At 41.4% G+C, this 24,396-nt stretch overlaps 2 protein-coding genes across 9 annotated transcripts; one reads left to right on the forward strand and one right to left on the reverse strand.

Annotated features, from left to right (window-relative positions):
- The first annotated feature begins 53 nt into the window (after window positions 1-53).
- On the forward strand, window positions 54-7,099 carry LOC126921824 (ecdysone 20-monooxygenase). Of its 2 annotated transcripts, none has more exons than XM_050733717.1 (11): window positions 54-567; window positions 3,133-3,263; window positions 3,727-3,873; window positions 4,008-4,206; window positions 4,442-4,629; window positions 4,712-4,910; window positions 4,992-5,154; window positions 5,249-5,415; window positions 5,500-5,578; window positions 5,729-5,926; window positions 6,007-7,099. In XM_050733717.1, the coding sequence occupies exons 1-11, from the start codon at window positions 530-532 to the stop codon at window positions 6,112-6,114; spliced, it is 1,617 nt and encodes a 538-aa protein (XP_050589674.1). In that variant the 5' UTR covers window positions 54-529; the 3' UTR covers window positions 6,115-7,099. The 2 variants fall into 2 exon arrangements, with proteins under 2 accessions (XP_050589674.1, XP_050589675.1); XM_050733718.1 differs by lacking the exon at window positions 54-567 and adding an exon at window positions 2,364-2,482.
- On the reverse strand, window positions 6,477-24,395 carry LOC126921815 (inverted formin-2). Of its 7 annotated transcripts, XM_050733688.1 has the most exons (25): window positions 17,092-17,192; window positions 16,887-17,002; window positions 16,207-16,366; window positions 16,050-16,083; window positions 14,124-14,265; window positions 13,841-14,020; window positions 13,328-13,723; window positions 13,056-13,244; window positions 12,882-12,943; window positions 12,621-12,809; window positions 12,354-12,525; window positions 12,151-12,258; window positions 12,003-12,073; window positions 11,778-11,904; window positions 11,402-11,654; window positions 11,157-11,281; window positions 10,948-11,089; window positions 10,715-10,849; window positions 10,443-10,593; window positions 10,240-10,367; window positions 10,030-10,155; window positions 9,767-9,921; window positions 9,312-9,669; window positions 7,653-9,241; window positions 6,477-7,579 (listed from the first exon to the last, which is right to left on the reverse strand). In XM_050733688.1, the coding sequence occupies exons 1-25, from the start codon at window positions 17,156-17,158 to the stop codon at window positions 7,313-7,315; spliced, it is 5,442 nt and encodes a 1,813-aa protein (XP_050589645.1). In that variant the 5' UTR covers window positions 17,159-17,192; the 3' UTR covers window positions 6,477-7,312. The 7 variants fall into 7 exon arrangements, 3 of the variants coding, with proteins under 3 accessions (XP_050589645.1, XP_050589646.1, XP_050589648.1); XM_050733691.1 differs by lacking the exons at window positions 6,477-7,579; window positions 7,653-9,241; window positions 9,312-9,669; ... (6 more) ...; window positions 11,157-11,281; window positions 11,778-11,904 and having other exon boundaries at window positions 11,509-11,654; XR_007712571.1 differs by lacking the exons at window positions 6,477-7,579; window positions 7,653-9,241; window positions 9,312-9,669; ... (18 more) ...; window positions 16,050-16,083; window positions 16,207-16,366 and adding exons at window positions 20,841-21,792; window positions 21,857-21,962; window positions 22,054-22,151; ... (7 more) ...; window positions 23,929-24,086; window positions 24,155-24,395.
- Window position 24,396: the final 1 nt, after the last annotated feature.

Here is a 24,396-nt window from a genome sequence, read left to right on the forward strand (position 1 = left end):
CAAGTACAGCGTTGTACGACGATTAAATTGTGAAATATCGTTTCGAGTACGAAAACACGTCGGGAAATTTAGGAAACGAAAGAAACGTATCATCTGTTGTCAAGACGATCAAAAGAGGTTCTGGAATCCTAATCCCGAAAGAACTTGTTACTTTGCGATTGTAAAACGCGTTTGCGCGTTCGCATTGTTCCGTTTTTGAAAAATTATATAACACAAAGGACAGGATTGTATGTTACACGCATATAACACAAAGGATTGGAAGAGCAAAGCTACGAAGGAAGAATTTGGAAGGAATTTGTTTTATCGAATACACGCGCGACGATCTTCGTCACTGAATAAAGTCCCGCACGTGAAAATTCCCGTTTTAATAACATGTCATTATACGAATCCCGAGAGGAATTCCAATTTTAAAGCAGACTACACAGAAATTGCGTGTAATCGCAACGGACAGAATTCCGGCGAGTGACCAGTTGCTCGTGATCACTTCCTGGTTGGTCGACTACCTTTCGTACAACGATATACCACCCGTATGTGTGTATATGCGTACGTACACACATATATATATGGGTAAGTGTTCCGTACATGTTGCTCTCTTCGGATTACTTTTTTTATACCTTTCGTATGTATCTCGTATTTGCGAAAAATGTCTACTTTTGTCTGATCATTGGAGATCTTTGCAATAACATCGATTGTAAATATCGCAAATGATTTTTCCAATTGTATCTCTGTTTGTATAAAAACGTAAACTAAACTATAACATTTTTGTTACACGTCTTACATCTTTAAATATACATATTATTGCATATACTCTAGCAAATTTGACGATATTTCTTAGTTTTCTCGTCTCTCGCCGCCTTAAAACGATTTATACATCTGATCTTATAAAATGTAAGACGAGAATTTGCCTGCCACCTTTTTTATCGTAGGAAAATAGATTTATCAATATGATGAATTGCTTTTCATTTCGTCAACGTTGTCACGGTTACGGTTAATCTCATTGGGAGTAGCAAAATCACCATAGTCCATCACCATTATCACCATTACCATCATTACCACCATCACCACCACTACCACCGTTACCACCACCACAATCACCATTACCACCACCACTACTACCGCTACCGCCACCATCACAATCATCTCAACGACGACGACACGACGCGACGTTTGGCGTCTCTTTTTAACTGTACTTCAGACTACGCGCACCCTTCGTAAGTACAAGAACGTCTTGTTTTTATCCACTGGTTGATCATTACCCGTGACACGAATATGCGAATTTAAACAAATCCGTCGATTATCCGGGCACTAGCGGGTCATTGAAACACTCGTTGTATATCGTCTTTTTGCCTCTGCTTCATATTTATGTGAACAAAATCCATTTAAAGCGAGACAGTACACGTATTTAAAATAAATAGTGTGAATCGCATCGTGTGAGCATGTGGTTCTAGTGGTAGATCAGCGCTTATACCGTGGGAACGAATAATTGGTTTATACTCGTATTTCCTTAGATTAGATCAATGATCGTTATTTGAATGTAATAAAGCAAACGGGCTGAAATCGATTTGATCGTTATCCGTCTCTTTTAAATTGTTCATTTCTTTCATTTCGTCTTATCCAGTTTAGTTTTTCCATGGAATTTATTTACCATCGATTTACGCAAATAGACGTTACGACAGAATAAAATAATAAAATACTCGAATTCGGAGTGTTAACAAGCCAATCGTAGCATAGTTTCGTTTATAGTTCGTAGATAGACCGTAAAATTGTAAATTTAATAGTTAGATCACCCCTTTGCCCGCGCGACCGATACGCTATACGTATACATACGGCGCGATAAGAAATTTGGTTATTAATCAAAGCAATATACGTATCGTTCGATGCGATGTTACATAATTTTTGTCATTAATCGGTTTGTTACGTGTTTCTCGTCGATCTTAGAACGTTCAGAGTAGGTATGTATAAAATTAGAAGAACACGGGGGAACGTGTAGCGAGGAAACCTGTAACAAAGTGACGATGTTAGACATTTCGATTCGATGTTAGATTTAATTAGCCGCAACAGTACTCGTGCACCAACGAAATGTAAGAATCCCGTGTTTTCTTTTCTTTTCCTTTCTTCTTTTTTTTTTTTCTAAAATAATCTGCCGTATTTGTTCGACCTTACTATGTATTTCGAAAATTTTAATAATACGAGCATGGCAAGTTACGCATTTCGCAATGACAACAGGTCTTGGTTACGTGAAACGTACACAAACCGACGAGCGTGTCATCATGTATCGTATCGTTCACATGGCATCGGTGGGACGGGTATTTAGGCATTTTCTCTCCGATCCGTGTAACAGCTTTGAGATTAGCGAGTGAAAGAGAGAGCAGGGTCATCGTGACGACACGTGTTATCAGCCCACTGCAAATAGAAGAAACCGCCGGTCCGTAAATAACACTGGGACAGTCAGTCAACTTCGAATGGACTCGAAGCAGCGGTGGTGCGTCATTTTTTTTTTGCCAACGACTAGTTGGATTTATCGCGATCCGCGTTCCTTCCGCGAGCGGTACTAACACGCGCTTCGCTTCTCCTATATTCTCTCGAAGCGTAACAAACTCTCTCTCTATCAGTTTCCTGTTTCGCGATCGTTCTCCATAGACCGGTCGAACGAACCCCCTACCTATCTAGGATCGAACAGTTTTACACCGGGTCTCAACTGTATACATACCTACTCGTGTTTTACGCGACACGGTTGATCGTTATACCTCGTGGTTACAGTTCGTCGATTCGAATTTTTCGGCCGCGGCAGCCGATGTCACATGAAAATATATAAATAACCGCGATACATAGCGTTTGGTATGCGCGTGTCGAGTTTGCGACTGTTTTCTCGATATATCCCTTTATCGTCGAGATAACGAACGTCTATAAGAATAATAATTGTTTGTCAAGTCGCGTCACGTCACGTTGTGTCGCGTCGGGTTAAAGATTCGAGAGCCCGCGAGATAATAAGTACGCAATATGTACTTCTCGCTCAAAGATCGGTATCTCGTAACATGATAACCAAGCTTCCAAATATTTGCTTTCCCATTCGAATAGTCGCGATCGAACGACATTATTCGCAAGTGGGCGATTTTGTTCCTGCTTTTACAGGAGTGTCGAGATGTTACTCTCGAGCGCTTGGTTCGAAGTAATCGCGGTAGCTCTTTTGACGATATTGGTCTTCGCTACTAGCTATCGGCCAGCTTGGTGGTTTTGGAGCGGCGCGTCTCAAAAAAGCAATGGTAAGTTTCTCTGATAATAATAACCCTTTAATCGGGTTCGCGTTATGAAAATAAATTTGTACGTTTACACGGATCGTTAATCGCGCTAATCAAGTAGAAAAAGTACGAAGAATGTGCACGTACGTAATTGCCATCGTATTATAGAATAATGTCTAATTTCTTTTTTCCACGCGACGTCGTGTTCGAATAATATAGCTGTGTATAAATTTGAAAGGTCGAAGGAAAATGATATTTCGTGTATGGGCGACCTTCGATTCGAAGCGCTGCGCGTTTGCGTACAGCATACAATCACAATCCCCTTTCTAACTTTAAACCTCGTGGTTCGACGCGATCCTGTTGCTCGCTTGAGAAATTATTGCTCGCTGCTTGATACGCTCTATAGTACATAGATCGATTCGAACGTTTCGAGAAAATCGCTTTCTTCCCGCGCCATCGTTTATGTTTTTGTGCCATCTGTTCGCAGTACCATCCGGCGAGGAGAAGCACGATAAGAAGCGCGAAGCGGTAACCAAAGTACCGGGACCGTATCCTTTACCGATTCTCGGAACCAGATGGATCTTTTCTTGTATCGGCTACTATAAGCTGAGCAAGGTTCACGATGCTTACAAAGGTAAGAAATTTGGCCCTGGTATATTCGTCGCTTTCGTTACGACGAGAAACATCGAATGTTGTAGCGAACAACCGATTCCGATTTCCTATACCTACACATTTTAACATAGCTGATCGTTTCTGATTCAAGAATAGATTTGAACAAACGATATGGACCGTTGTGTAAAGAGGAAACATTATGGAATTTTCCTATGATCTCTGTATTCTCTCGTCAGGATATCGAAGCTATTCTCCGCCGAAATTCCAAGTATCCACTTCGGCCCCCACAAGAGGTCATATCCTATTATCGACGAACTCGTCGGGATCGTTACACGAATCTCGGTTTGGTCAACGAGTGAGTATCTCCTTTATCTCCTTCCTCTTTTTTTTTGATTTTTTTAACGACGAACTTTCTCTGTGTGTGTACACATACGTAATAAAAAAAAAAAAAAAAAAAAAAAAGGGGGGGAAGGATAAAGTTCTTCGTAGAAGCGTCTACAGTCGTAAAATATCTATAAGCTTAAAGCATTGGTAGGAGAAACGAGAAGGTTGCTATTAATTTAGATTTAAACGAACGAATAATTCGATAGACAGGGACAAACATGGCACGATCTTCGGTTAGCTCTTACGTCAGAACTGACGGGTGCTAATACCGTTCTTGGCTTCTTCCCGGCTTTGAACATCGCCACAGATTCATTCATCGAGTTGATTCGTCGACGAAGGACGGGATATGAAGTAATAGGTTTCGAGGAGCTTGCCTACAAAATGGGACTCGAAAGTAAGATATACTTTACCGCGGTAGTGGTTATCACACACGTAACGTGATCTTTCACTTGGATTCTGTATTCGCTTCGGTCTAGGCACCTGTACTTTGATCTTGGGTCGACATTTGGGTTTCTTAAAGCCAGATTCCAGCAGCGAGCTCGCTACGAGATTAGCGGAAGCCGTCAGGATACACTTTACGGCCTCGCGGGACGCCTTTTACGGATTACCGCTGTGGAAATTATTACCAACTTCCGCGTACAAACAACTGATAGAAAGCGAGGACGAGATATACAAGTACGTATTGGCTGGTTCGTGACGGTATCGTGCGAATAAATTGAAAATTCGATAGGCCTTATACAGATCGCTGGTTTTCAGTATCATTTCGGAGATCGTCGAAGCCACTATATTGGAGAAGCGAAACGATGCTAGAGACGAGTCGGTCGAGGCTGTTTTTCAATCCATTTTAAAGCAAAAGAGTCTCGATATATGCGATAAGAAGGCGGCTATCGTTGACTTCATAGCGGCTGGTATACACACGGTGAGAACGTTATCTTTTTACTGCATTTTGATGCAGTTCGTCTTTACAATAGTCTCTCATTTTTGCATGCTTACCGTCTCATGGTTGTGCACAGTTAGGAAACACCTTGGTGTTTCTATTCTACTTGATCGGCCGTAATCCAGATGTACAAGCTAAACTTTACGAAGAGGCCTATTCATTGGCACCGCCTGGCTGCGATTTGACGATCGATGATTTACGGCGCGCCAAGTATCTGCGCGCATGTATCACCGAATCATTCCGGTGCGTAACGCGCGACGCATTTCTTTTCTAAAAAGATTCTAACGTGTCTTAACGTGTGGCTGCATTATGTCGTTTCGCATTTAGAATGATTCCAACGACAACCTGTATCGCTCGCATTTTGGACGAACCCATCGAACTAAGTGGTTATCATCTTACTACTGGAGTGAGTAACGGCTGTGGTGCTTCTGTTTGTGTTAATCAGAAACCAGTTCTTTAGGGTTATCTCTTTTTTCTTCTTTTTATTTTCTTCTCTTTCGCTTCTCTTTTTCTTTCTCGTCGTTCGATCATCGTTTAATCATCGTTTTTCTTCTAGACAACGGTCCTGTTACACACTTGGATAGCTGGCATGGACGAAGAGAATTTTAAAGATGCCGGAAGATATTTGCCTGATAGATGGCTAACGTCTATCAATCCTCATTCACCGTTATTGGTTGCGCCTTTTGGAACTGGAAGAAGGATATGCCCAGGCAAGCGATTCGTGGATCTCGCGTTGCAGCTTATTTTGGCAAAGGTTCGTTTTTATGCGCGATACATTTTGAAACGCGTTTGGTGTTGCATCGTTGTACGTTCAATTATTTAATTTTGTCGCAGATCGTACGGGAGTTCGAGATCATCGCGGACGAAGAGCTTGATCTGCAATTTGAATTTATTCTCGCGCCAAAGGGTCCGGTCTCCCTTGGCTTCCGTGATCGATCTTAAGAAAATATAACGAACCGAATGCTTGTTTATATATTACCGAAATCTTGCATCGTTGGCATCGATCGTTATTTTATGTTCGTAGCCCATTCGTAGAATGATTTATTTGTTGTAAATAATTTTTGTTCGTCTAATTCGGAATACTTATCGTTACAGTATACGGATACATCATAATAGCTTTTTACATTTCATCGCGTGTACTTTGGAATCGTCTTATTCTTTAACTATCTAATTGTTTTCAACTACTTACGAATTTTCGCTATATCGTTGTGCATCCTGTGTAAGAATAAGACGATTCCGAATATAGCGCGAATATAGGACGTTGCCGTTTTCAGTCGGTATTAAAATCTCTTTTTTCAACATAGTTACATAATACATATTTATTTCTTTTTTGTTATCAACGACACTCGCGTGTGTACTGTGCGAGTTAATCGATTATTAGTGATTTCCTATGATACATGCGTGTATGTAATTGAATTCGAAAAGACTGAAAGTAATTATTCGATACATTAGCTAGTGTATACGATGGCTACAAACTCGCGTACATATAAGTTATTTTTTGCATTATCTCGTTAATCGGAACTTGACTGTTCAAATCCACATTGAGATAATTGCATTTCACGCGATGCGAATAACTTATATAATTCAGCAAACACTGTTTCCGCGATGTTTTAGTAAGTTTCTGTAAAGCGTAATGTCATATATGCATATTGTATCTCCGGAAATTTTTACATAACGGTTGGCGACATACGTACAGGGTATTTTACAATAGTCCTCGTACCTCTGAATTTTTCACATCGCAGCAATTGTATTTTATTTAATACCCGAAGGCATACCATAAATATTAGGTCATCGTTTAACTTTCCACGATCTTCCAATCTTTCACATTGAAACATTGTAATTTCATACTGTAATCTAATATCTTTCAAACGAGTGCCATTGTCTTCGATATATGTATATGCTTCTGAATGAACTGATATATAATGAATTTAAGGTGACTATGTGCCGTCATCCACGAACGATCTCGACATGACTTCGATGTTCTATGTCAAAGCGAACGATTTAAACTCCACGAGGAAACTCTGACGAGTGTTTAAAGATAATGTTTGTGTTACAAGAAAGCATATGTAGGGCATCGCCAACGGCTATCGATGCGTGTCAATCGGTATTGAGCGAATCTTTTTCCTTTTCTACAGAATTATTATTTGACCAAACCTTTGATGCTTCTGGGTAGATTCGGAATGGAACCTTTGTTCACACTTGCGGCTGTCGGTCTCATAAAACTGTGGTTTCTGGTTCCGGTTCTTGGGTGAATCAACTTACTTTTAGCGATGGACGATGGCACCTTTTCGACGTTTACACGATTTAATGGCAAAGACTGTGGACGCATGCTACTGCCGCTTCCGCTGCTGCTACTACGCGAGAAGAGCGCTCGTCCTTTGTTTGCTTTTTGCACATCGGTGGTTGACTGAAAACACGACGATTTATTTTGCACAAGCTGTCATCAAAATTAAAAGATAGCTGGCTAGCTGAATGCTTACCCCGAGAGATTTGCGAGCGGTTCTCGCGGTTGGGCCCACGCTGCTTCCGCTGCTACTGCTTCTGCTCGCTGGTATTCTAGTGACCGTCGCGCGTGGATTCGTTCGACGTTTTTCGTTGCTCTTCGGCGGCAACGGACTATGTGACGGACTTTTTCGCAAATCGTTGGTTAACGCGCAAATCGCTGACGTGTAAGTACGAAGAGGTGCGTGATTCGGAACTAAATTTCGTACGGTGTTCACCGACGTGGCGCTATTTAAGGAACTTCGCGAACTACGAAGACTGCTTCTCGATCCCGAACGTTCTACCTCGTTCCTCGTCTGACCGTTGTTCGATTGGAACGCCAGATTTGAATTTCGTTGCATCGACTCCGCCGCTTTTCTCACTGAAACGTCCCGCTTTAAGGCGTTTGTTCGTTTAGGAAGGAAGCTAGACTTCTCGCTGGTGTGTTTCATCGAGCCCGCTCGTTTCTCGAACCCTTTCGAGATCGGCGGTGACGGCGACGACATTGTTTTTAACGTCGCATCTCCGATCGATTTGCTCGGATCATGTTCGGTTACCTGGATGTGGTCGATGGTGGTGTGAACGGGAGGATGATTATCGGTTCCAGAATAGCGTAATTCGGCTGGAGAGCATCGCGTCGAATCGTGGGTATCCGTCTCGTAATTTCCGGAGGACGTTTCTTGACTGAGGGTTTCGGAAACTAGACTCTGCGTTTCCTCGAAACCTTCGTCGTTCATCTCTTGATCTCGAGCTTTCCCGGAAGCGGGCAACAAGGAAAAAGAGGAGGGAGTAGAAGCGGTGACATTTATATCAGGTGGCACGAATCTAGGATGAAAGACCGAACCCTCCGTGTTGGATTGTACGGATTGTACCTTGCTTTGGTTTCGCAGCGTCGATTCGGCTCGTTTGTCGTGGTAAATCTCGACGTCGGGATCTGCGTTTTCTTGGCAACGATTTGAATCGGTAACGGCTAGATCGATTTCATCGTTGGTGGATTCGTTTTTACCAAAAGATCGAGATTGCTTTCGTGATCGACACGTTGAGACGTTTTGACATTCGTTCACCTGACTCGGCGGATTGTTGGTCAGTCTGATCGCCTCTTTTACCTGACTAGGATCGATCATGGTCCTCTGTCGTTCGCGGCTAGTTACAGCTCTTTCCGCGAGAACGGTCAACGAGGATTCTCGAGGTCGAGATTCTTGCATCACCGGACTTAGAACGGTGTTGGTTACGGCGACGACGGCTGACGGTTGACTGACCGGCAGCCTCGAGGTTCGGTGCACCAATGGTCGCGACAATCGTTGAAGATCTTCACCGGAACGAGCGATCTCTGCCAATGCAGTGTCGATATCGAACGAACTCGAGGATTCCGCCTGCCGTTTCGATTTCTCTTGCCAAACGGATGGCACAGAATCCTCGCCGTGTCCTTCTTCTTCCGACAGTGGCAAAGAGTGCGGACGGTCAGCTGGTTTCGCTTCCAACGACTCGGCATCGACCATCGACTCTTGTTTCGAGTCTTTCTCTGCCGAGTCTTGATTTTTTTTGTATCTTCTTGTTCTCCTTGCCGCCGAGTAACGATCAAAATTGCCTGAAACGGATCAGCGATAATGACAACCGTAACGAAATTACTAGAAACCGTAACGCTTTACACCACTTACCTATTCCGAAGTCTGTGTTATTTACATTTTTCGACATTGGATTCTTAAAGTCTCTGCTTTGAAAAGAGCTGCTGCAACGTTCTCTTTTACACGGTTCTTTCTCAACTGGCTTCACCTCTTTCGGTGGGCTGAATAACTTTCTAGTTGCTGGAGGTGTTTCTATATTATCAGAATCGATCTCGATCTTATCGGTGATCTTCTCTTCGTCAGCGCCTTTCTTCAGTTTCGAAAATCTCCGTGATCCAGCGGTTTGAGAATCGCCGTAAGGTTGTCTTAGATAAATCGTTAACTCGTCTTGAGGGTTTGAATTCACGACGTCGGTAGTCTTATTCTTCTTCCTCTCCTCCTCTTTGATCGACTGCAATAAGAAGAGAAGCAGAAGACAAAACTTGCAATCGTTTCTTTTTGTTGGCAAGAGGGGAATCGGTACTCGATGATCGAATAAATGTATCAACCTGCAAAGTGCTGGATGTTAACACGTTTTCCGCGCTCAGTCGTGATCTTAGCCTGCGAGAATAACGCGGGTCAGTCTCTTCCATACTATTTGGTACGTTTAGGCTCGACTTTCGCCAAGGAGATTTATCCTTCTGCGACGGATGCGTCTCGGCTTCTGCAACGAAAACAAGTTCGTATTCGAATTCAATTCGTAATTAGAAACTAGAAAGAAATTTGGTAGAAATGGTAAAGATGGCCTGTGCAATATCAAGGAAAGAATAACCTTCGATAGCTTCCATCGTGCGCATCACATCTGTCTTCTCAACGGACGGACGCCAGTCGTAAACTTCCGAGTACGTATCGTGGGTGGAAGCAGCTTCGATTTGAATATTCGTCTTGCCTTCGCTCTCTACGCATTAAGTCAACGGGGTTTAAAACGTTTCGCAATGTACATATATGCTAGTACGTGTGTACACATGTACTCGATATTTACCAGAGTCTTCGTAGGAGCGTCGATTCGCATGGTGCAACTGTCTTGCTTTTTTCTGCAGCTCTTCGCCTGCACGGTCTTCCTTCTCGTTCTCCGATAACCATGCCTCGATCTTCTGCCGCCACGCTTTCCTATTTACGATTCGACGTAAACGCATATTTACAGAGCACACGCATCACGATTGATTCATTAGGAACGTTGCTTACCCTGCCGGTTTCGTTTCTTCCTCTTGCAAGAAAGGTTTGCTCTCGAGTAAAGGTGACGGAGAACTTGGCCTTTCGCGATCGATCGAGAAATCTGCGTTTAATAGATCGCTTCTGCGAGACTGGCCGCGTGCTCTTCTTGCCCACGACCGATCTGCGCTCGTTGATAAGGGAAAAAGATTATTATTACTATTATTGTTATTACTACTACTATTTTTAGACAAACGAAGAACAAATTTCTTAAAGTAAAAGAAGAGCGAACGATTTGGTTATACCTAAGCTACCCCACGATTTTCTCTCGCGAGTGCCGTCTTGACCCGACGTCCTTAAGAAGTCCATTAAATTACCGTCGTCATCCTCGCAGGGTATTCGACTTCTTCGACGACGAAGGGTACCGTTCGGGGTAACATCTGTGAACGTGAAAGAAGACGCGGAACAGTAGCGATGAAGGATAAGTGGCGTCCGATGGAAAGGTAACGCGCGTGATCGAGGAATAAAGTTGGAATACCTGGCGAGTAAGTTTCTTCTTTGGTAGATTGCTGGTCGACGATTCCGCCGGAACAAGAACCTAAACGTCGTCGAATATTAGGCGACCCGGTTATCGAGACATCTTCGTCGGAAGTGACAGCTCCGTTTTGCAGTCTTTTGATCTAAATCGAGGAGAAGTTGAACATGGTTATTTTCGTTGATTCGAAGGAGTAGCTGAGAAACGTATACCTTAACGTCGGGACGACCGTAATTCCTTTGAGGTAAACCGCTAGCAAGATCGAAAGGATCGTAACCAATTAAATTGCATTCAGATTCAGAGGTTGGCGCCTCGATTTGTTGTTGGTTATTGGTCACTGTAACATTTGGGTAAAACGGCGCGATTGTGATACGAAGTAACGACCGAAGAGAAAGGCTAATGCACGACTTGACGAAAAGAAAAGGGGACAAAGATTATACATATTTATATGACGTACGTAATCGTTTTCTAGCCAAAAGTTGTTCTTCTCGTTGTTTGCGCCTTGCCAATATCTGTTCCTCTTGAATTCTACGTCTCTCGTTTTCTGCGACAGCCTGATTAAACTTTTGGCAAAATTGATGGAATATCTTGAGGCATTCCTCGATCTTGAAAGTGTTGCTGTCTTCGCAGAAAAATTCGGCGAGCGATCGCCTTAACGTTTCGAGTTCTTCCATGTCTCGTTTCAATTGACTCATTTCTCGTTCCGCTATCTACGACAAAAGCGCGAGTTTAATCAGACTTTCTCGACACGTTCGATGATTTTCTAACGTTTTCCTCCTTTTTCCTTTTTCTTTGTTTTACCAACAACCAAGTAATCATTAAAGACGCGGTACCTGCAAAAATTGTGCCATCTGTTCCTGTATGTCGGTTTCCGTCGAAGGAAAATTAATCTGTGCCTTGATCTTTTTGATCTTTGTGTCGAGTGCGTTAAATTCGTTGTTTAATTGCTCCGTTGTGGTCCTGTGTACCACCAACACACACACACACGACAAAGGATAAAAGAGAGAACGTTTTAGCTGTTGTTTAAATCGAGTAGATTATTTTCGCGAAGGACTTACTTCGTAGCGGCTTCCAGAGTGGTCATACCCTTTGCGAAATCCAGCAAATCCTTCCTCTTCCTTTCGGCTTGCTACGGGTGCACGAAACGTTCGAACATAAACTAGAAACGATACGCGTAAACGAAGAAACACGAGGAATATACGTTACCAGAGCTACGTAATGTATAAGGTTCATTCCTGGTTTATTCGCCCGAATTTCAGTTATTTTTTGCAAAGAGGATAACTTTACTCCGGCGGCGTTCCCAGCGTAACCACCCTACGTACATAGACGACGATAATTTTAGTTACGTGTTCGCATTTGCGCGCGTCAATTTTCCAACGAACGCGAGTGGTTTCGTTCTATTTTCGTACCGAATTGAGGAAGTTTCCGGCCACCAGAACCATGTACAACACCTCTTGAAGTGGCTTGTTCGTCATTAAGTCTTCACCAGCTAGGATCATCGAATTGATGCTTGGTTCTAAATAGCTCATATTAGCGGCGAATTCTTCCTTCAGCAGCATGCATTCTATGCGTAGTTTGTAACTGGCAAGGCACACCGGGCGAATTTTATTTCCATTTCAATTTTTCCCCCATCTGTTATAATACACGCGATAAGAAACTACGTCGAAGATACTTACTTTGGTACTTGAATCAGTTGCAGAAAGAATTTCTCGGCATTTCCGAGCTTCGACTTGTCCCCGTCGAAGCTCTTGAGCATTTCCAGTTCGTCGACCTCCGGTAAAATTTTTAGAAGGCCGCGCAACTTCTCCGCCCCGATCTCGTCGTGACTGCCGTCCTTTATAAGCCGAATAATATCTTCGTTCGAACTGGAAATCATCGGCAACGTTTTCCATCTGTATCTCTACGTCTCGGATAGAAGATCGCGATAGATCGCTTACCTTCGAAACTGTTTTAGAAATATATTAACGTTCAAACTCCTCTTGCCATCGAGAAGCGCGATCTGAAATAAATTGGAAAGAAATTCGTGAAAGGAAATTCATCTGGCGATGCGGATCGAGTGAATGGCGCAAAAATCTAGCTAGTTACATAGCAAATACGTAAATACGTAGTACCTCGGTCGGTTCCCTACGTCGTCTCTCGGCATCGGAGTTTGCCCCGTAGGAGGAGCACGAGGCTGCTGGTAATACCGGCGGCACTTGTTGACAAAACAGCCCTTCCATCTCTGCCCAATCTATATCCGCCATGGGGGAATTCTGATGCTCATCGGCAACCAGAGACCAAATGTTGCGCTTCCCGATCACCTAGGAATCATGGTGTCCAAAACGATAAAACGATATCGATGGGCGCGGCGGAGATCGATAGATCGTTGAGCAAAGAAGCGAACCTTGTGATTTGGTATCTTGTTCCAATTGATGGTTTTCATTTTTGCCTTGGGGGTGGGTATTTCCTGTTGTGGCAGTAGTCTCGCGTGATTATTCTGCGGCTCGGGGGTGGGTACTCGTGTGACCGGTAATGCGTGCAACGGCGGCGGCATTGGCGGTGGATCCATCGATGCATCGGCGTACGTAACGTTGCCGGTAAGAAGCGGTGGAGGCGGAGGTGGTGGTAAAACGCGATTTTGTGTCGGCGAGCTTGTACCTGACGGATCAACGGGTACAGGAGGTGGAGGAGGAGGCGGTAAAGGTGGCAGAGGCGTCGTTGAATTGTTCACCGATAACGACGCTTTTCGGGAGGCTCCGCACGTCTGGTCGGTACCTCGACAGTGACAACAGAGATTCGTCTGGAAAATGAATTACTCGTTCATTTCTTAGTTGGTAAACGGATGGTAAAAGCGAAATAGACGGAACCATTGTAGGAGGAAATTCGATGGGAATGGAATTGTAAGGCAAGTCATTACCTGAAGACTAGGTGAGCGCAACAATTTGGTAGCGTCTTCTCGATTCTCCAACAGCGTGGCTCTATGAACCAACGTCTCTGCCGTATCCCATGCTAGATCGCTAGCAGCATCTTTCGGATCCAGCCGTAACAGATGCTGGAGAATACTCAAGAATGGTATTTCTTGCGGTGTATCAGCGATCTAGATAAAGTGGACGCGGAACAGAAGTTATCGATCGTATCTAATAACGCGAAGAGCAAACAGAACGTCTGCAAAGTTTCGTCTAACGATATCGAGTTCTTACTTGTCCAAAGATCGCGTAAAAGACATCCACATGGGAAGAAAGATCGATTCCAGGTGGTCCGTGATTCGATAATTCCTCGTCGGTTTCTCGTTGGTCGTCGAAAACATCGAGTTGCACTCTCAGATCCGGTGCGTGGCTTTTCCTGCAAGAACAATCGCGTCACCTTCCTGATCCGGGTACGTTTTAAGCCCTTACGTCGAGCTCTTCGCTCTATTTTCGTCTCGCTCGACACGAGCCTGTTTTCTCTACAATTTCTATTTCTTTATCCTACCGATTTTTCCTTCTCTCTGGTTTTCTTGCTTTCGCGATTCGATCCTATTTCTCCTACCCTCTTTCGTTTCGCCGATTTTTTATGCGAAACAAAGCGAGCTGACGCACACGGAGCAACCGATTTATCGTACCTTACGCTTTACGCTCCTGACATAGGTGCGATATGGTTACTGTATTTACGATCATCCAGAGGACTGACTCTTAAACGCAAAGAATCGTCTCGAATCAAAAGATAAAATTTAAAATATCACTTCGCACTAAACACTACATATCGTACGTGTATCGTCGAAACTGCGATAACAGGTTCGTTAAATTGTTTCGCTCGTAGTGAACGCGTAACTAAATGCGTGTATCTCGACGAAGGCCGTACGCGACATGTAAAAGGCGAAAGAAAACGCGAGACGACGACGAATTATGAGATTTCGAACGATCTCGACGAGCATTCAACGAGTATAAATATTCAAACGAATGAGAGGTATCACGGCGCGGCGGCGTTCCAGCCGAGTCCGTTGGTACCAGCTATAGCTACATCTCATCGCGGCTCGAGCATACTCGCGGAGAGTTAATTCGGTCTTTTCTCTCTCCCTTCGAGCCACGTATTTCGGTTCTTCTTTTTTCCCTTGCTCCTCTCCGTTTTGCGCGAACGTTCTTTCGCTTTCGCACGCGATTTCCATCTTCTCCTCGTTCTCTATCTTTCCTTCATTTTCACCTTCTCTGCGTTTTGGATCGCGCGCCGTTCCGATACGAGGAGAACGGTGAATTCTGCGAGGAATTCGGCGAAAAAGACAGGAACAGACAACGGGACGAACTAAATCGAACGATTTCCGAATACGCAGATACGCGCGATCGATAAACCGCTAACTTTCACGCGTAGTCGCATCGTTCTAACGTTCTTGTTACGGACACGACTTAACGAATCGAAAGATCGACAAGAATTTGTAGGGAAGTTGAGGCACGATCTCGTTCCGACGAAACGTTGACGATATCGGACGTGTCGGTCACGATTTCTTTTATCGTAAATCCTGACCGGTGATTTTCTCGATCGATATTTAAAGCAGCTTCCACGTGATTGGTTTTGCTCGATCAAGAATAGTTTGTTCGTCCGTCATCCCGCGGAGGAATGACAGATCGTACTATTCCTGTAGAGGGCTAAACAGAAAGGACAAAACTGCGAGTTCGCGATTCGACGCAAATAATTGTAGTTCCAATCATAGTTTCGTCCAGTTCGTCTTACTTCTGTTTCGCTTGCGCACCACAGCGAAGCGAAAGATATCCCGGTATGACGCGATGATCGTACGTATGGATGCATAAACGAGAATAAGTGGAAATGTGATCACCTGAAAACGAGAGAGGGAGAACGGAAATGCGAACACGATGATTGGATTAGTGCATGCAACTGTCGTACATCGCATAGGCTGAATGTATTCCTGCTTCGTTAGTCAACCAATCCTCGATGGAATCGTTTAATAATTCTGGCTAGTTGCGTACGATGCGACGCTCGATGCATGCGCGATATTAACGATGCATTAAGTGCAAATGAGAAGGTGTGGGTACAATAAAGCGCCCTTTCGTAACGTTCATTATTATTTATTATTCAACGATGTTAAGGTGTTAATCAGTTAATGTCATAAATCCAGGTCGTCGTACTGTACTCACCGCAGCTCGTTCAAAATCGGAAGGAGCTTCAAACCTGCAACCGAGATAAATCACGTGTTAGGTTATATTGCTCGTTTCTCTCCTCTCAGATACATCTATTCTAGACATCGTCAACGATATAAAAGCGATTGGGAAATTTCAACATCTGCCTACTAACCGATGAACTCGTTGCGAATTCTTATGCGATCCTTCAGCACTGGCGTAGAGATGACTAAACAGTTTATGAATGCCAATAGTGCGGTCCGATAATCTTCGGCAGTGGCGTTCTGCAACTCTTCCACCACGATTCGTAATCGATATCGTTCATTTTTCCTTTTCTGCAACGTGTCACCGATCGTTATTTTTCCGCTATCGAAACGAAGATGCAAAGGAAAAAAGAAACGTAAAAGACGTTAAACGTTCTCGTTCGCGTTTGTGACGAGTGCGCTCGCGCGAACACCAACTTCGGCGTTGCGACTTTCAAAATTTGTTTGCGATGCGATACAAAGAACGAATTGGCTTCCGATAAGAAAACGTGTCGCATAGAATCACCGTTTGTGTAGCGTGCAATAGCGTAGCCGTAGGCCTGGTGGTTCTCGCGAACGGAGATTCCAAGCAACATATATCTATTGTCCTTTGTTTGCCGGAGAGAGACCTTGAACTGTGATTTTTACGCAAACTTAGCACGCCACTTTGCGTTCTTTGTGTCTGCATCGAACAGATACGACAACCTTGCATTTAAACGCTACCTAATACCAACACGATAAAAATTGCGGTTCTTTGAGGTAATACTTCACTACTCTGCGAACGAACGAACGAACCGATCCATGCTCGAATTTGTTACTCAAGTTCGATCACCTGATACGCGTGAAGAGTATCGATAGCTCTCTGTCTTCCATCCTGGCTGTAAACACACAGCGCCGAAAGCAATTCTACCACTTGCTTCTTAACCGAGGGACACGCTGTGTCCAAGGCTGAAATTCAACGAGATATGCGATTAATAGGATGCAATCGGAGCTGGTTATCTGACATTCGAGCTATCGAGAACATTGAATAATTTTACCCGTGGCGAGCTTGACGCAGTAATCGGGATTATCCACGATATAGTCGAGACCAACGTGGGAATCCATATCGGCTGCATTTGAGAAACCTTCTGCTCCGAATCTGAAACAAACGAAAACACTTTTGATCGAGTTTCAAAAGTTACCGTCATTTAATTACGCGATAACTCGATAAGCTAACAAAGTAGCGCATAAATGTAATTACGTTACACAGAAGGAAGAATCTAATATACCGTGTCTAATAGCGTTTCGTAACGGCCAATCAACTTCTTTTACCATAATTTGCGAATCACGAGTTGATATATCGTCATACTTGTTACGGATTTACGGTTCGACGATCTAACGAGATTTCAATGAAGCTTGAAGTTTAACGTTACCGATCATCCTCTGAAAACATCTCGCTACTCTACGACTCCACGGAAACGCTTCAATTTCTATTAACAAAATAAACAAGATAAAACCAAGTTGAATTAGAACGAGGTCTAGATCGAGCGTCAACGTGACACGCTCTTCTTTATGCGTGTCTCGTACGAGGCCGCAACTTATAGTCCAATTATCGAACTCCGATAGAAAAGGGAAGAATCTGGTAAGTGACGACTGTCGAGGACTTTATTTTCGATTTTTAAAGCATATCGAAGTTATTTCGTTGGAGATTTCGATATTCATTCGGTATGCTGTGTCGGATGAATGGAGGAGCGAGAATAAGCAAGATCGAAATGAAGGAAGGTAGTGTCGCTGTACGAAAAATGAAGTCTCCCGCTTCGCAAGACCGTGAATGTAGAAATATGTACGTCGTCGAAGAATACATAAGTGTAAATACTTGCTTACGTTGGAGGACACGAGAAAAGAAAGAGAGACAATCGTACAGTGGAAGGGGAGAGAAAGAGAGAGAGAAGGAGGAAAGCAGCGGAAAGAAAAAGAGGGGTGAAGAGGCGCGAAAGAGTAAGAGTGAAAGGGAGAGAGAGAAAGAAGAGGGGAAAGGGAGAGAGGGAAATATAGGGGAAAGACCATAGGATTGCGTCACCGTATGCATGCGCATACCTCTAGTCACGTTTAAAAATAGATTCTTGAATATTATTAAGGGCCACGATTAAGGAGTACGTATTATATATACGTATAAGTAAATACTGGATGAATCGTTCTATATCGATCGCGTCGATAGAGCTAAGAGCAAATTTCTCGTCGATACATTGACTTTCGCTCGTGACGAAAGATCTGAAAATTGCAGTGCATATGTAATTTCGAGTAACGCGTTACGATTGCTCTCGAACACCGATGCAGACGATACTTGTTTCAAACGACGAGAACCAATAGACTACTAATCGTAAATAAGGGAGATTCGCGAGTACGTTTCCGAATATATCGGCAGCGCAGTAGAAGCTGGTAGAAATGATTCATGCTGGTACGCCTTGCTGCAGCCGTACTAAGTCATCGGTGCTTCCTGCAATCGTTCCTACCGACGACCTCCAAGTTCGCACTTGCGTGTCTGCATTTACGGTGGCACTGGCCATCTTAGGAAGGCCGCGCGATCCGATACATTGACACAAGAAAAAAAAAAAGAAAGAAAAAGAAAGAATGAAAAGAAAGATACGCTTCGATGTTGAGCTTCGTCCTCTATGGTGCCTTACCAAAATGAATCTTTCGGGTGAGGATATCGCTCGAAAACCGATCCGTCGAACGTATCGCCTTACAGGCGTTCCTATACGAAGATATGACGAATATACCAAATGACCTATACCAAAGATCGATGAAATTTGGTCGAACGAAAAGGAACGGTGATAAAAGCAATCGCAAAGCCGTGTATAATATTACATTTAGTAATTCAGTTGTGACGATTCCTAATACTTAGAGGCAAGCAGAGACGATCTTACGAACGCGTGTACGAATTTATGTGTGTATCGTGTATATTTAGGCATACATATACATGAAATAGCACTCTCGACGGACGTGGGATACCATATCGGGTACCTTGTTGACCTCGCCTCTCTTCTCTGTCTCTCATTCTTGTTCTCGTTCTCTTTCGCGTACGACAGCGCGAAGTTAAGCGTGTGTTCACTGTTCACCGACAATCTGCTCTCCTCTCTTCCCACGTCTTTCACTACCGACAAAAGAAGTTTCGACCATCGCCAATGTCGTTTCTCGGACGTTCGTCACCGAAAAGAGAATTCCATGCGAATCGCGATCACGTCATGTTCGCGATTCGAATTCACGGAAGATCGCGGTCTGTAGGTCCGCGTGGACGCGTTCACGTTTTGGCAAGATAGATTTTTCTATAGATCTTTACAGCTATAGACGAGAGTGGCACTTCGCTGTTCCAACTATCATTATTCGGCATTTTGATATTAGCTCCAGAAACAAGTGTGCGATCTACGGCGATATTTCCGAATCGTACCTTGATTACTTATTCCTTTAAAGAAAACGTATATCGAACAGAGACCATCTCCGTGTATAGACCCGCACCATAGGGCTATCCTGAATCTTTTCGTAACAAGCTACGAAGAGACCAATGGAATTATCGATGATCGATGCATCGTTCTATTATCTGATTATCATTATTATCATTTCAGGGTACGGATACTTAGGGTAACGTTTCTGATACAAAGTCTCGAACATCTTTTGCACTGATCTTCGTACTAAGATACGAGGATACGAGATTGCTAGTTTCGTCATGTTTGTCTTCGTGTGAAAGTTAGAATAGAATACTCTGAACGTCCTTGTGCGAAACAAAATGCCTATCTTTCCTTGAATTTTTCTGTCTTTTGCTTTTTGTCACGAATATAATAACAGAATTCTCAGGAAACATAAACATTTACATATGTCTACGACGAATCGCGTTTGGTGGATAGCACGTTTTGATTAATTCGCGTTAAATATACATATATGTACGTATATGTACCGTGTATCGTCTTAACTGTATTAACATATTTGCTATGGTTGTTCAACACGATTCGGAAACAGTTAGGATTTCGAATCGTTCGGTTAATACATCGATCCGAGTTAATTGCGGTTACCTTGTCGCAACGTGGTCATGGCCCTCAACTGGTTGTTGGATTATAGTGGTCAGGATCGCCCCCTCCCCCTCCACTACTTTTACTTTTGTATTTATAATGTTTCTTGATTTTTAAAATTGAAAATCTCAACATCTATAGTTTTTTTCCTTGTTACGAAAAATGTGCTTCTAAGGGAAAATACCTATTTTATGGCTTTTAATTACGCAATATTAGCAGCTATGCAAAATATCACTGTTTACGGTTTGCAGCTACCGACCAAAATCTAAGAAACATTATGTTTCATCACCAACGCTCGAAAAACATTATCGAGTGTTCATTTACTGTATGAGAAATCGAAGTGAGAAATCGACAAATAATACTGCATCACTTTTTAAAATGTTATACAACACGATTAGAATTCTTTCGTTATTTATTACGCAAGAGATTTTTTAGTATTGTGCAATACTCGTATTCGTTCGAAACTGGAAATAACGCGTGCGCTATTGAATTTGTCAAAACAACAGACCACTTTTATAAATTGGAAAAAGTAAAAAATACCCGGATAATAATTATTTTGAACCAATACTAACGAATCAAGCAAGTTTCATCGAGAACAGTGTTCCTCGCTAAAAAAAAAAAAAAAAGGGAACGCGACCAGGTTTGACAGGTGCTCATCTTCTAGATTAATGGAACTTGACAAAACGTGGAATAGTAGGAAAGAAAAGTCGCGTACATAGTTCGATATGTAAGATGTTTCTCACCTTTTATTTTCATTTAAACAACGAGCTGACTGGCGAATAAATGGACCGTAGTTTGATCGGCATCTCGATCGCAGTAACACGCGGTTCACGCACACTTTTTTCGTCAAGCACCGATTCACGGAAACTGCGTTTCAGGAGCGCGCGGCACGACGGACCGCCACCTTGCTGCGGAATGATTTACCGCGCATGCGTACTTTCCCTTCGCTCAATTCAACTTCACTCGTCTTCGTCATCCTCTGGATGAAGACTCCACATGTACTTTCCAATTTGCATTCTTTTCTCATTTCATTCGTCCCCCTTTTTAAACTCTACCTTTTTCGGGTTGATTTTGGCTACCATTTATTCTTCCCTTATCCTACCAATATAATATTTCGTTTGTTCGTTTGATTAGCAGTTAAACGTAAAGTAAACGCAAGGATATTTAGGAGCTGTATGATTTCTCAGATGTCTACATTCTTGAAATTACCAAAAATGTACTGATGTCGCTTATTAGGGGCAAGAAATCGATATATTGTTTTCAGTAATATTACTAACGTGTCGTAAATGTGATATTTCTGAAATTTGAAATGCATGTAAAGTCTAAAAAGTAGTTTGTAAGACATGTACATGTATACAATATATAAATAAAGTTATATTATCATACTGTGAATATACAGGAGTCGCTGGTCTGTTCATTGATACAGAAATTGATTAAATCAGTAAACTGATAATTTAATTGCTCTATCAATGAATTCAATCGTTCAAACGAAATCGTTTAAAAACGTTGATGAAAATTTGACGGTTGCGTTGGTTGTGCTGTAGAATAAACCATCCCTGGAGGCTGTTGATGGGTCATTGCGTGACTCTGATGTTGATGAAATTCTGGAGCCCCGTGAGGACCATTGAGTCTCACTCGCTTTGCGTTTTGTCCATGATTATGATCGCCATTCCCTTGTTGTTGTTGATTTTGCTGCTAAAATTTTACGAAATTCGTAAGAAGGGAACCCAATTACACGAATAAATCTGTATACACTCACAGTTTGTTGTTGATTTTGCCGTGCTTTGTTTTCAGTCTTTTCCTCTGTATCATCGTCCGTTAAGAATTCCCGTTTCGGATAAGGAATAGGGCAACCGGCAAATATACTACAACATTATTTAATTAGATTGACTCTAGATTTACCAGTAATCGATCGATATGATTGACACAACATCAAATAAATCGTTACAAACATACTCTTGCGTTGGCAATGGTTCTTCTTGGAAGTAAGCATCTTGCATAGAATGTTCGGAAGTTATTCGTTTATTTGGATCCATCATTAACAGTTTTTGAAGCTGAAATGTTTAAATCAATATTATTATTCGGAAAAATGGTTAAGGCTTAAAATATTTTACTTAGCCTCACCAGATTAAACGCTTTACTATCGGGTTTAATTTTATGTCGATCCATATATTTTGTAAGAGAACAATTTGCATAGCTGTAAAAAAATTTATATTTAAATTAAAATTAAGTTACAAATTTTAATTTTTCTGTAAGACAACTACTTTTACAAAAATACTAACTTTGATCTTTTAAAGTCTTTCAATAATGTAGGGTGTTCTGGCATTTTCTTAATATCTTCCCAATCCTTTTCCAAAGGAAATCCCATCACATTGAATATCCTGAACATCAAAGAAATTTGTTTCTTTCTGTGTTATTTTCTATGTTATGAACATAGTAATATATCAAACAAAATTTTTACCTATCTAATTGATCATGATGATACGGATTACTAGTCTTAATATCTTCTTGTCTACAATGAAATATAGGTTCAGAAGTTAAAAGCTCTGCAAATATACACCCAATTGCCCAGATATCTGAAATAATAGAATAAAAATACTTGGAAGCAACTGTGCACGAATAGCTAATTTTAATTTTTAAATATATACAAAATACCTATAGCTTTTGTGTAATGTCTAGCACCTAAAAGCAATTCTGGTGCTCTATACCAAAATGTCACTACAACTGGATCCAAGTCTGCAAGAGGCTTTAATGGGGCATTGAATAATCTAGCAAAACCCATGTCTGCAATTTTTACACGTCCCCTTTCATTTCCTTCTCCCATTACTAAGATATTTGCTGGTTTCTAAATTATAATATATCAAGTTAATCATACATAAAGTATTACACATATATGTATAGTGTTTGCAAATAATAATAAATTACCAAGTCTCTGTGAAGCACCCAATTGGAATGTAAATAATGAATACCATCTAGAATTTGATATAATAAAGATTTTACCATACCCTTTGGTACCATAACAGGTTTTTTATTAGCCTTTGCTGCTCTATGAAACTTTATTATATGCTATGGATTAAAATAAGAAACTATTAGTATTCTACAAGATAGAAAGTACTGTTTAATAAAATAGCTGTATTATTAGGAAGTATTTGTAATAAACATGAACATACCCATAGATCATGTTCAGCAAAGTCAAATAGTAACCATACTTTGCGATCAATGTGTGATAGAAAAACTCTAATTAGCGTAATCACATTTACATGTTTTAGTTCCCTAAGTAACTGTAGAAAGGAGTATATCAAAATATTTGTAATAAAATTATTATTATTATTACATATAATGCTAGAGTGTACATATAAAAAAAAGAATCGATACTTACTGCAATTTCTCGACATGCAGACATTGAAAGACCTGTACCTTCAATCTGCTTTAGGCCAAAATCCTTTGTGTCTGGCCGAGATTTTAATTCGCTATCTGGTACTCTATTCAAATGTCAAGTATATACGCATTATAATCAGAGAAAGTGAAAAGGACAAAATGAAAAGAATTCACACCTTGTATAAATATTTTATGTAATGTACTTAATGTCTAGAGTAATTAAAATAAATCATTATGTATATTATATGTAGATAATTCTAGAAACCATACAAAACATGTATAGGAATTAGTTTTATTTAAACATTGAGGTAAAAGCTACAATCTTCTAATAACAAAAAGATATTTCCTATAGATTTATACAATTTATGAAAAATTAAAGATTATTCTTATTCATGTAAAATATAATAGTAATAAATGCTACGCAATCTTCTATGTTAGGTTAGAAACACTAACCCTTCTTTTCTGCGAGCTTTATAGACATGCCCATAAGTTCCTCTTCCAACTTTACATCCTTCGAATTCAAAAAGATCTTCGACTTTCGTTCGATCTGTATCAGTTTTTAGTTTAAATTCATAATCCATGATTCTTAGTATTGTTAGGACGATTATCAACTATAAACAAACATTTTAAATGTGTATGTAGATAGACAAAGAGAGCGATCAACCTTTGCATATACTACCTTGATCAGTTCATTAGACTATTTACCATGAATACAATTGTACATGAATACGTCCTCTGGTGGCAGTATATTCATTTATAGTAGAAATCCACATTATAGTCAGTAGATGGATTAATAAATGATCAATTTGTACTTGCAACATATTAAAAACTAAGTAAACTACTTCTACTTAAATAGATTTCTTAAAAATATAATACAATACAATTAGAAAAGCCGTATAATATAAAAAAAGACTACTTATA

This window comes from Bombus affinis, chromosome 11, assembly GCF_024516045.1.
Source record: "Bombus affinis isolate iyBomAffi1 chromosome 11, iyBomAffi1.2, whole genome shotgun sequence".
In the NCBI taxonomy this organism is placed as follows: Eukaryota; Metazoa; Arthropoda; class Insecta; order Hymenoptera; family Apidae; genus Bombus; species Bombus affinis.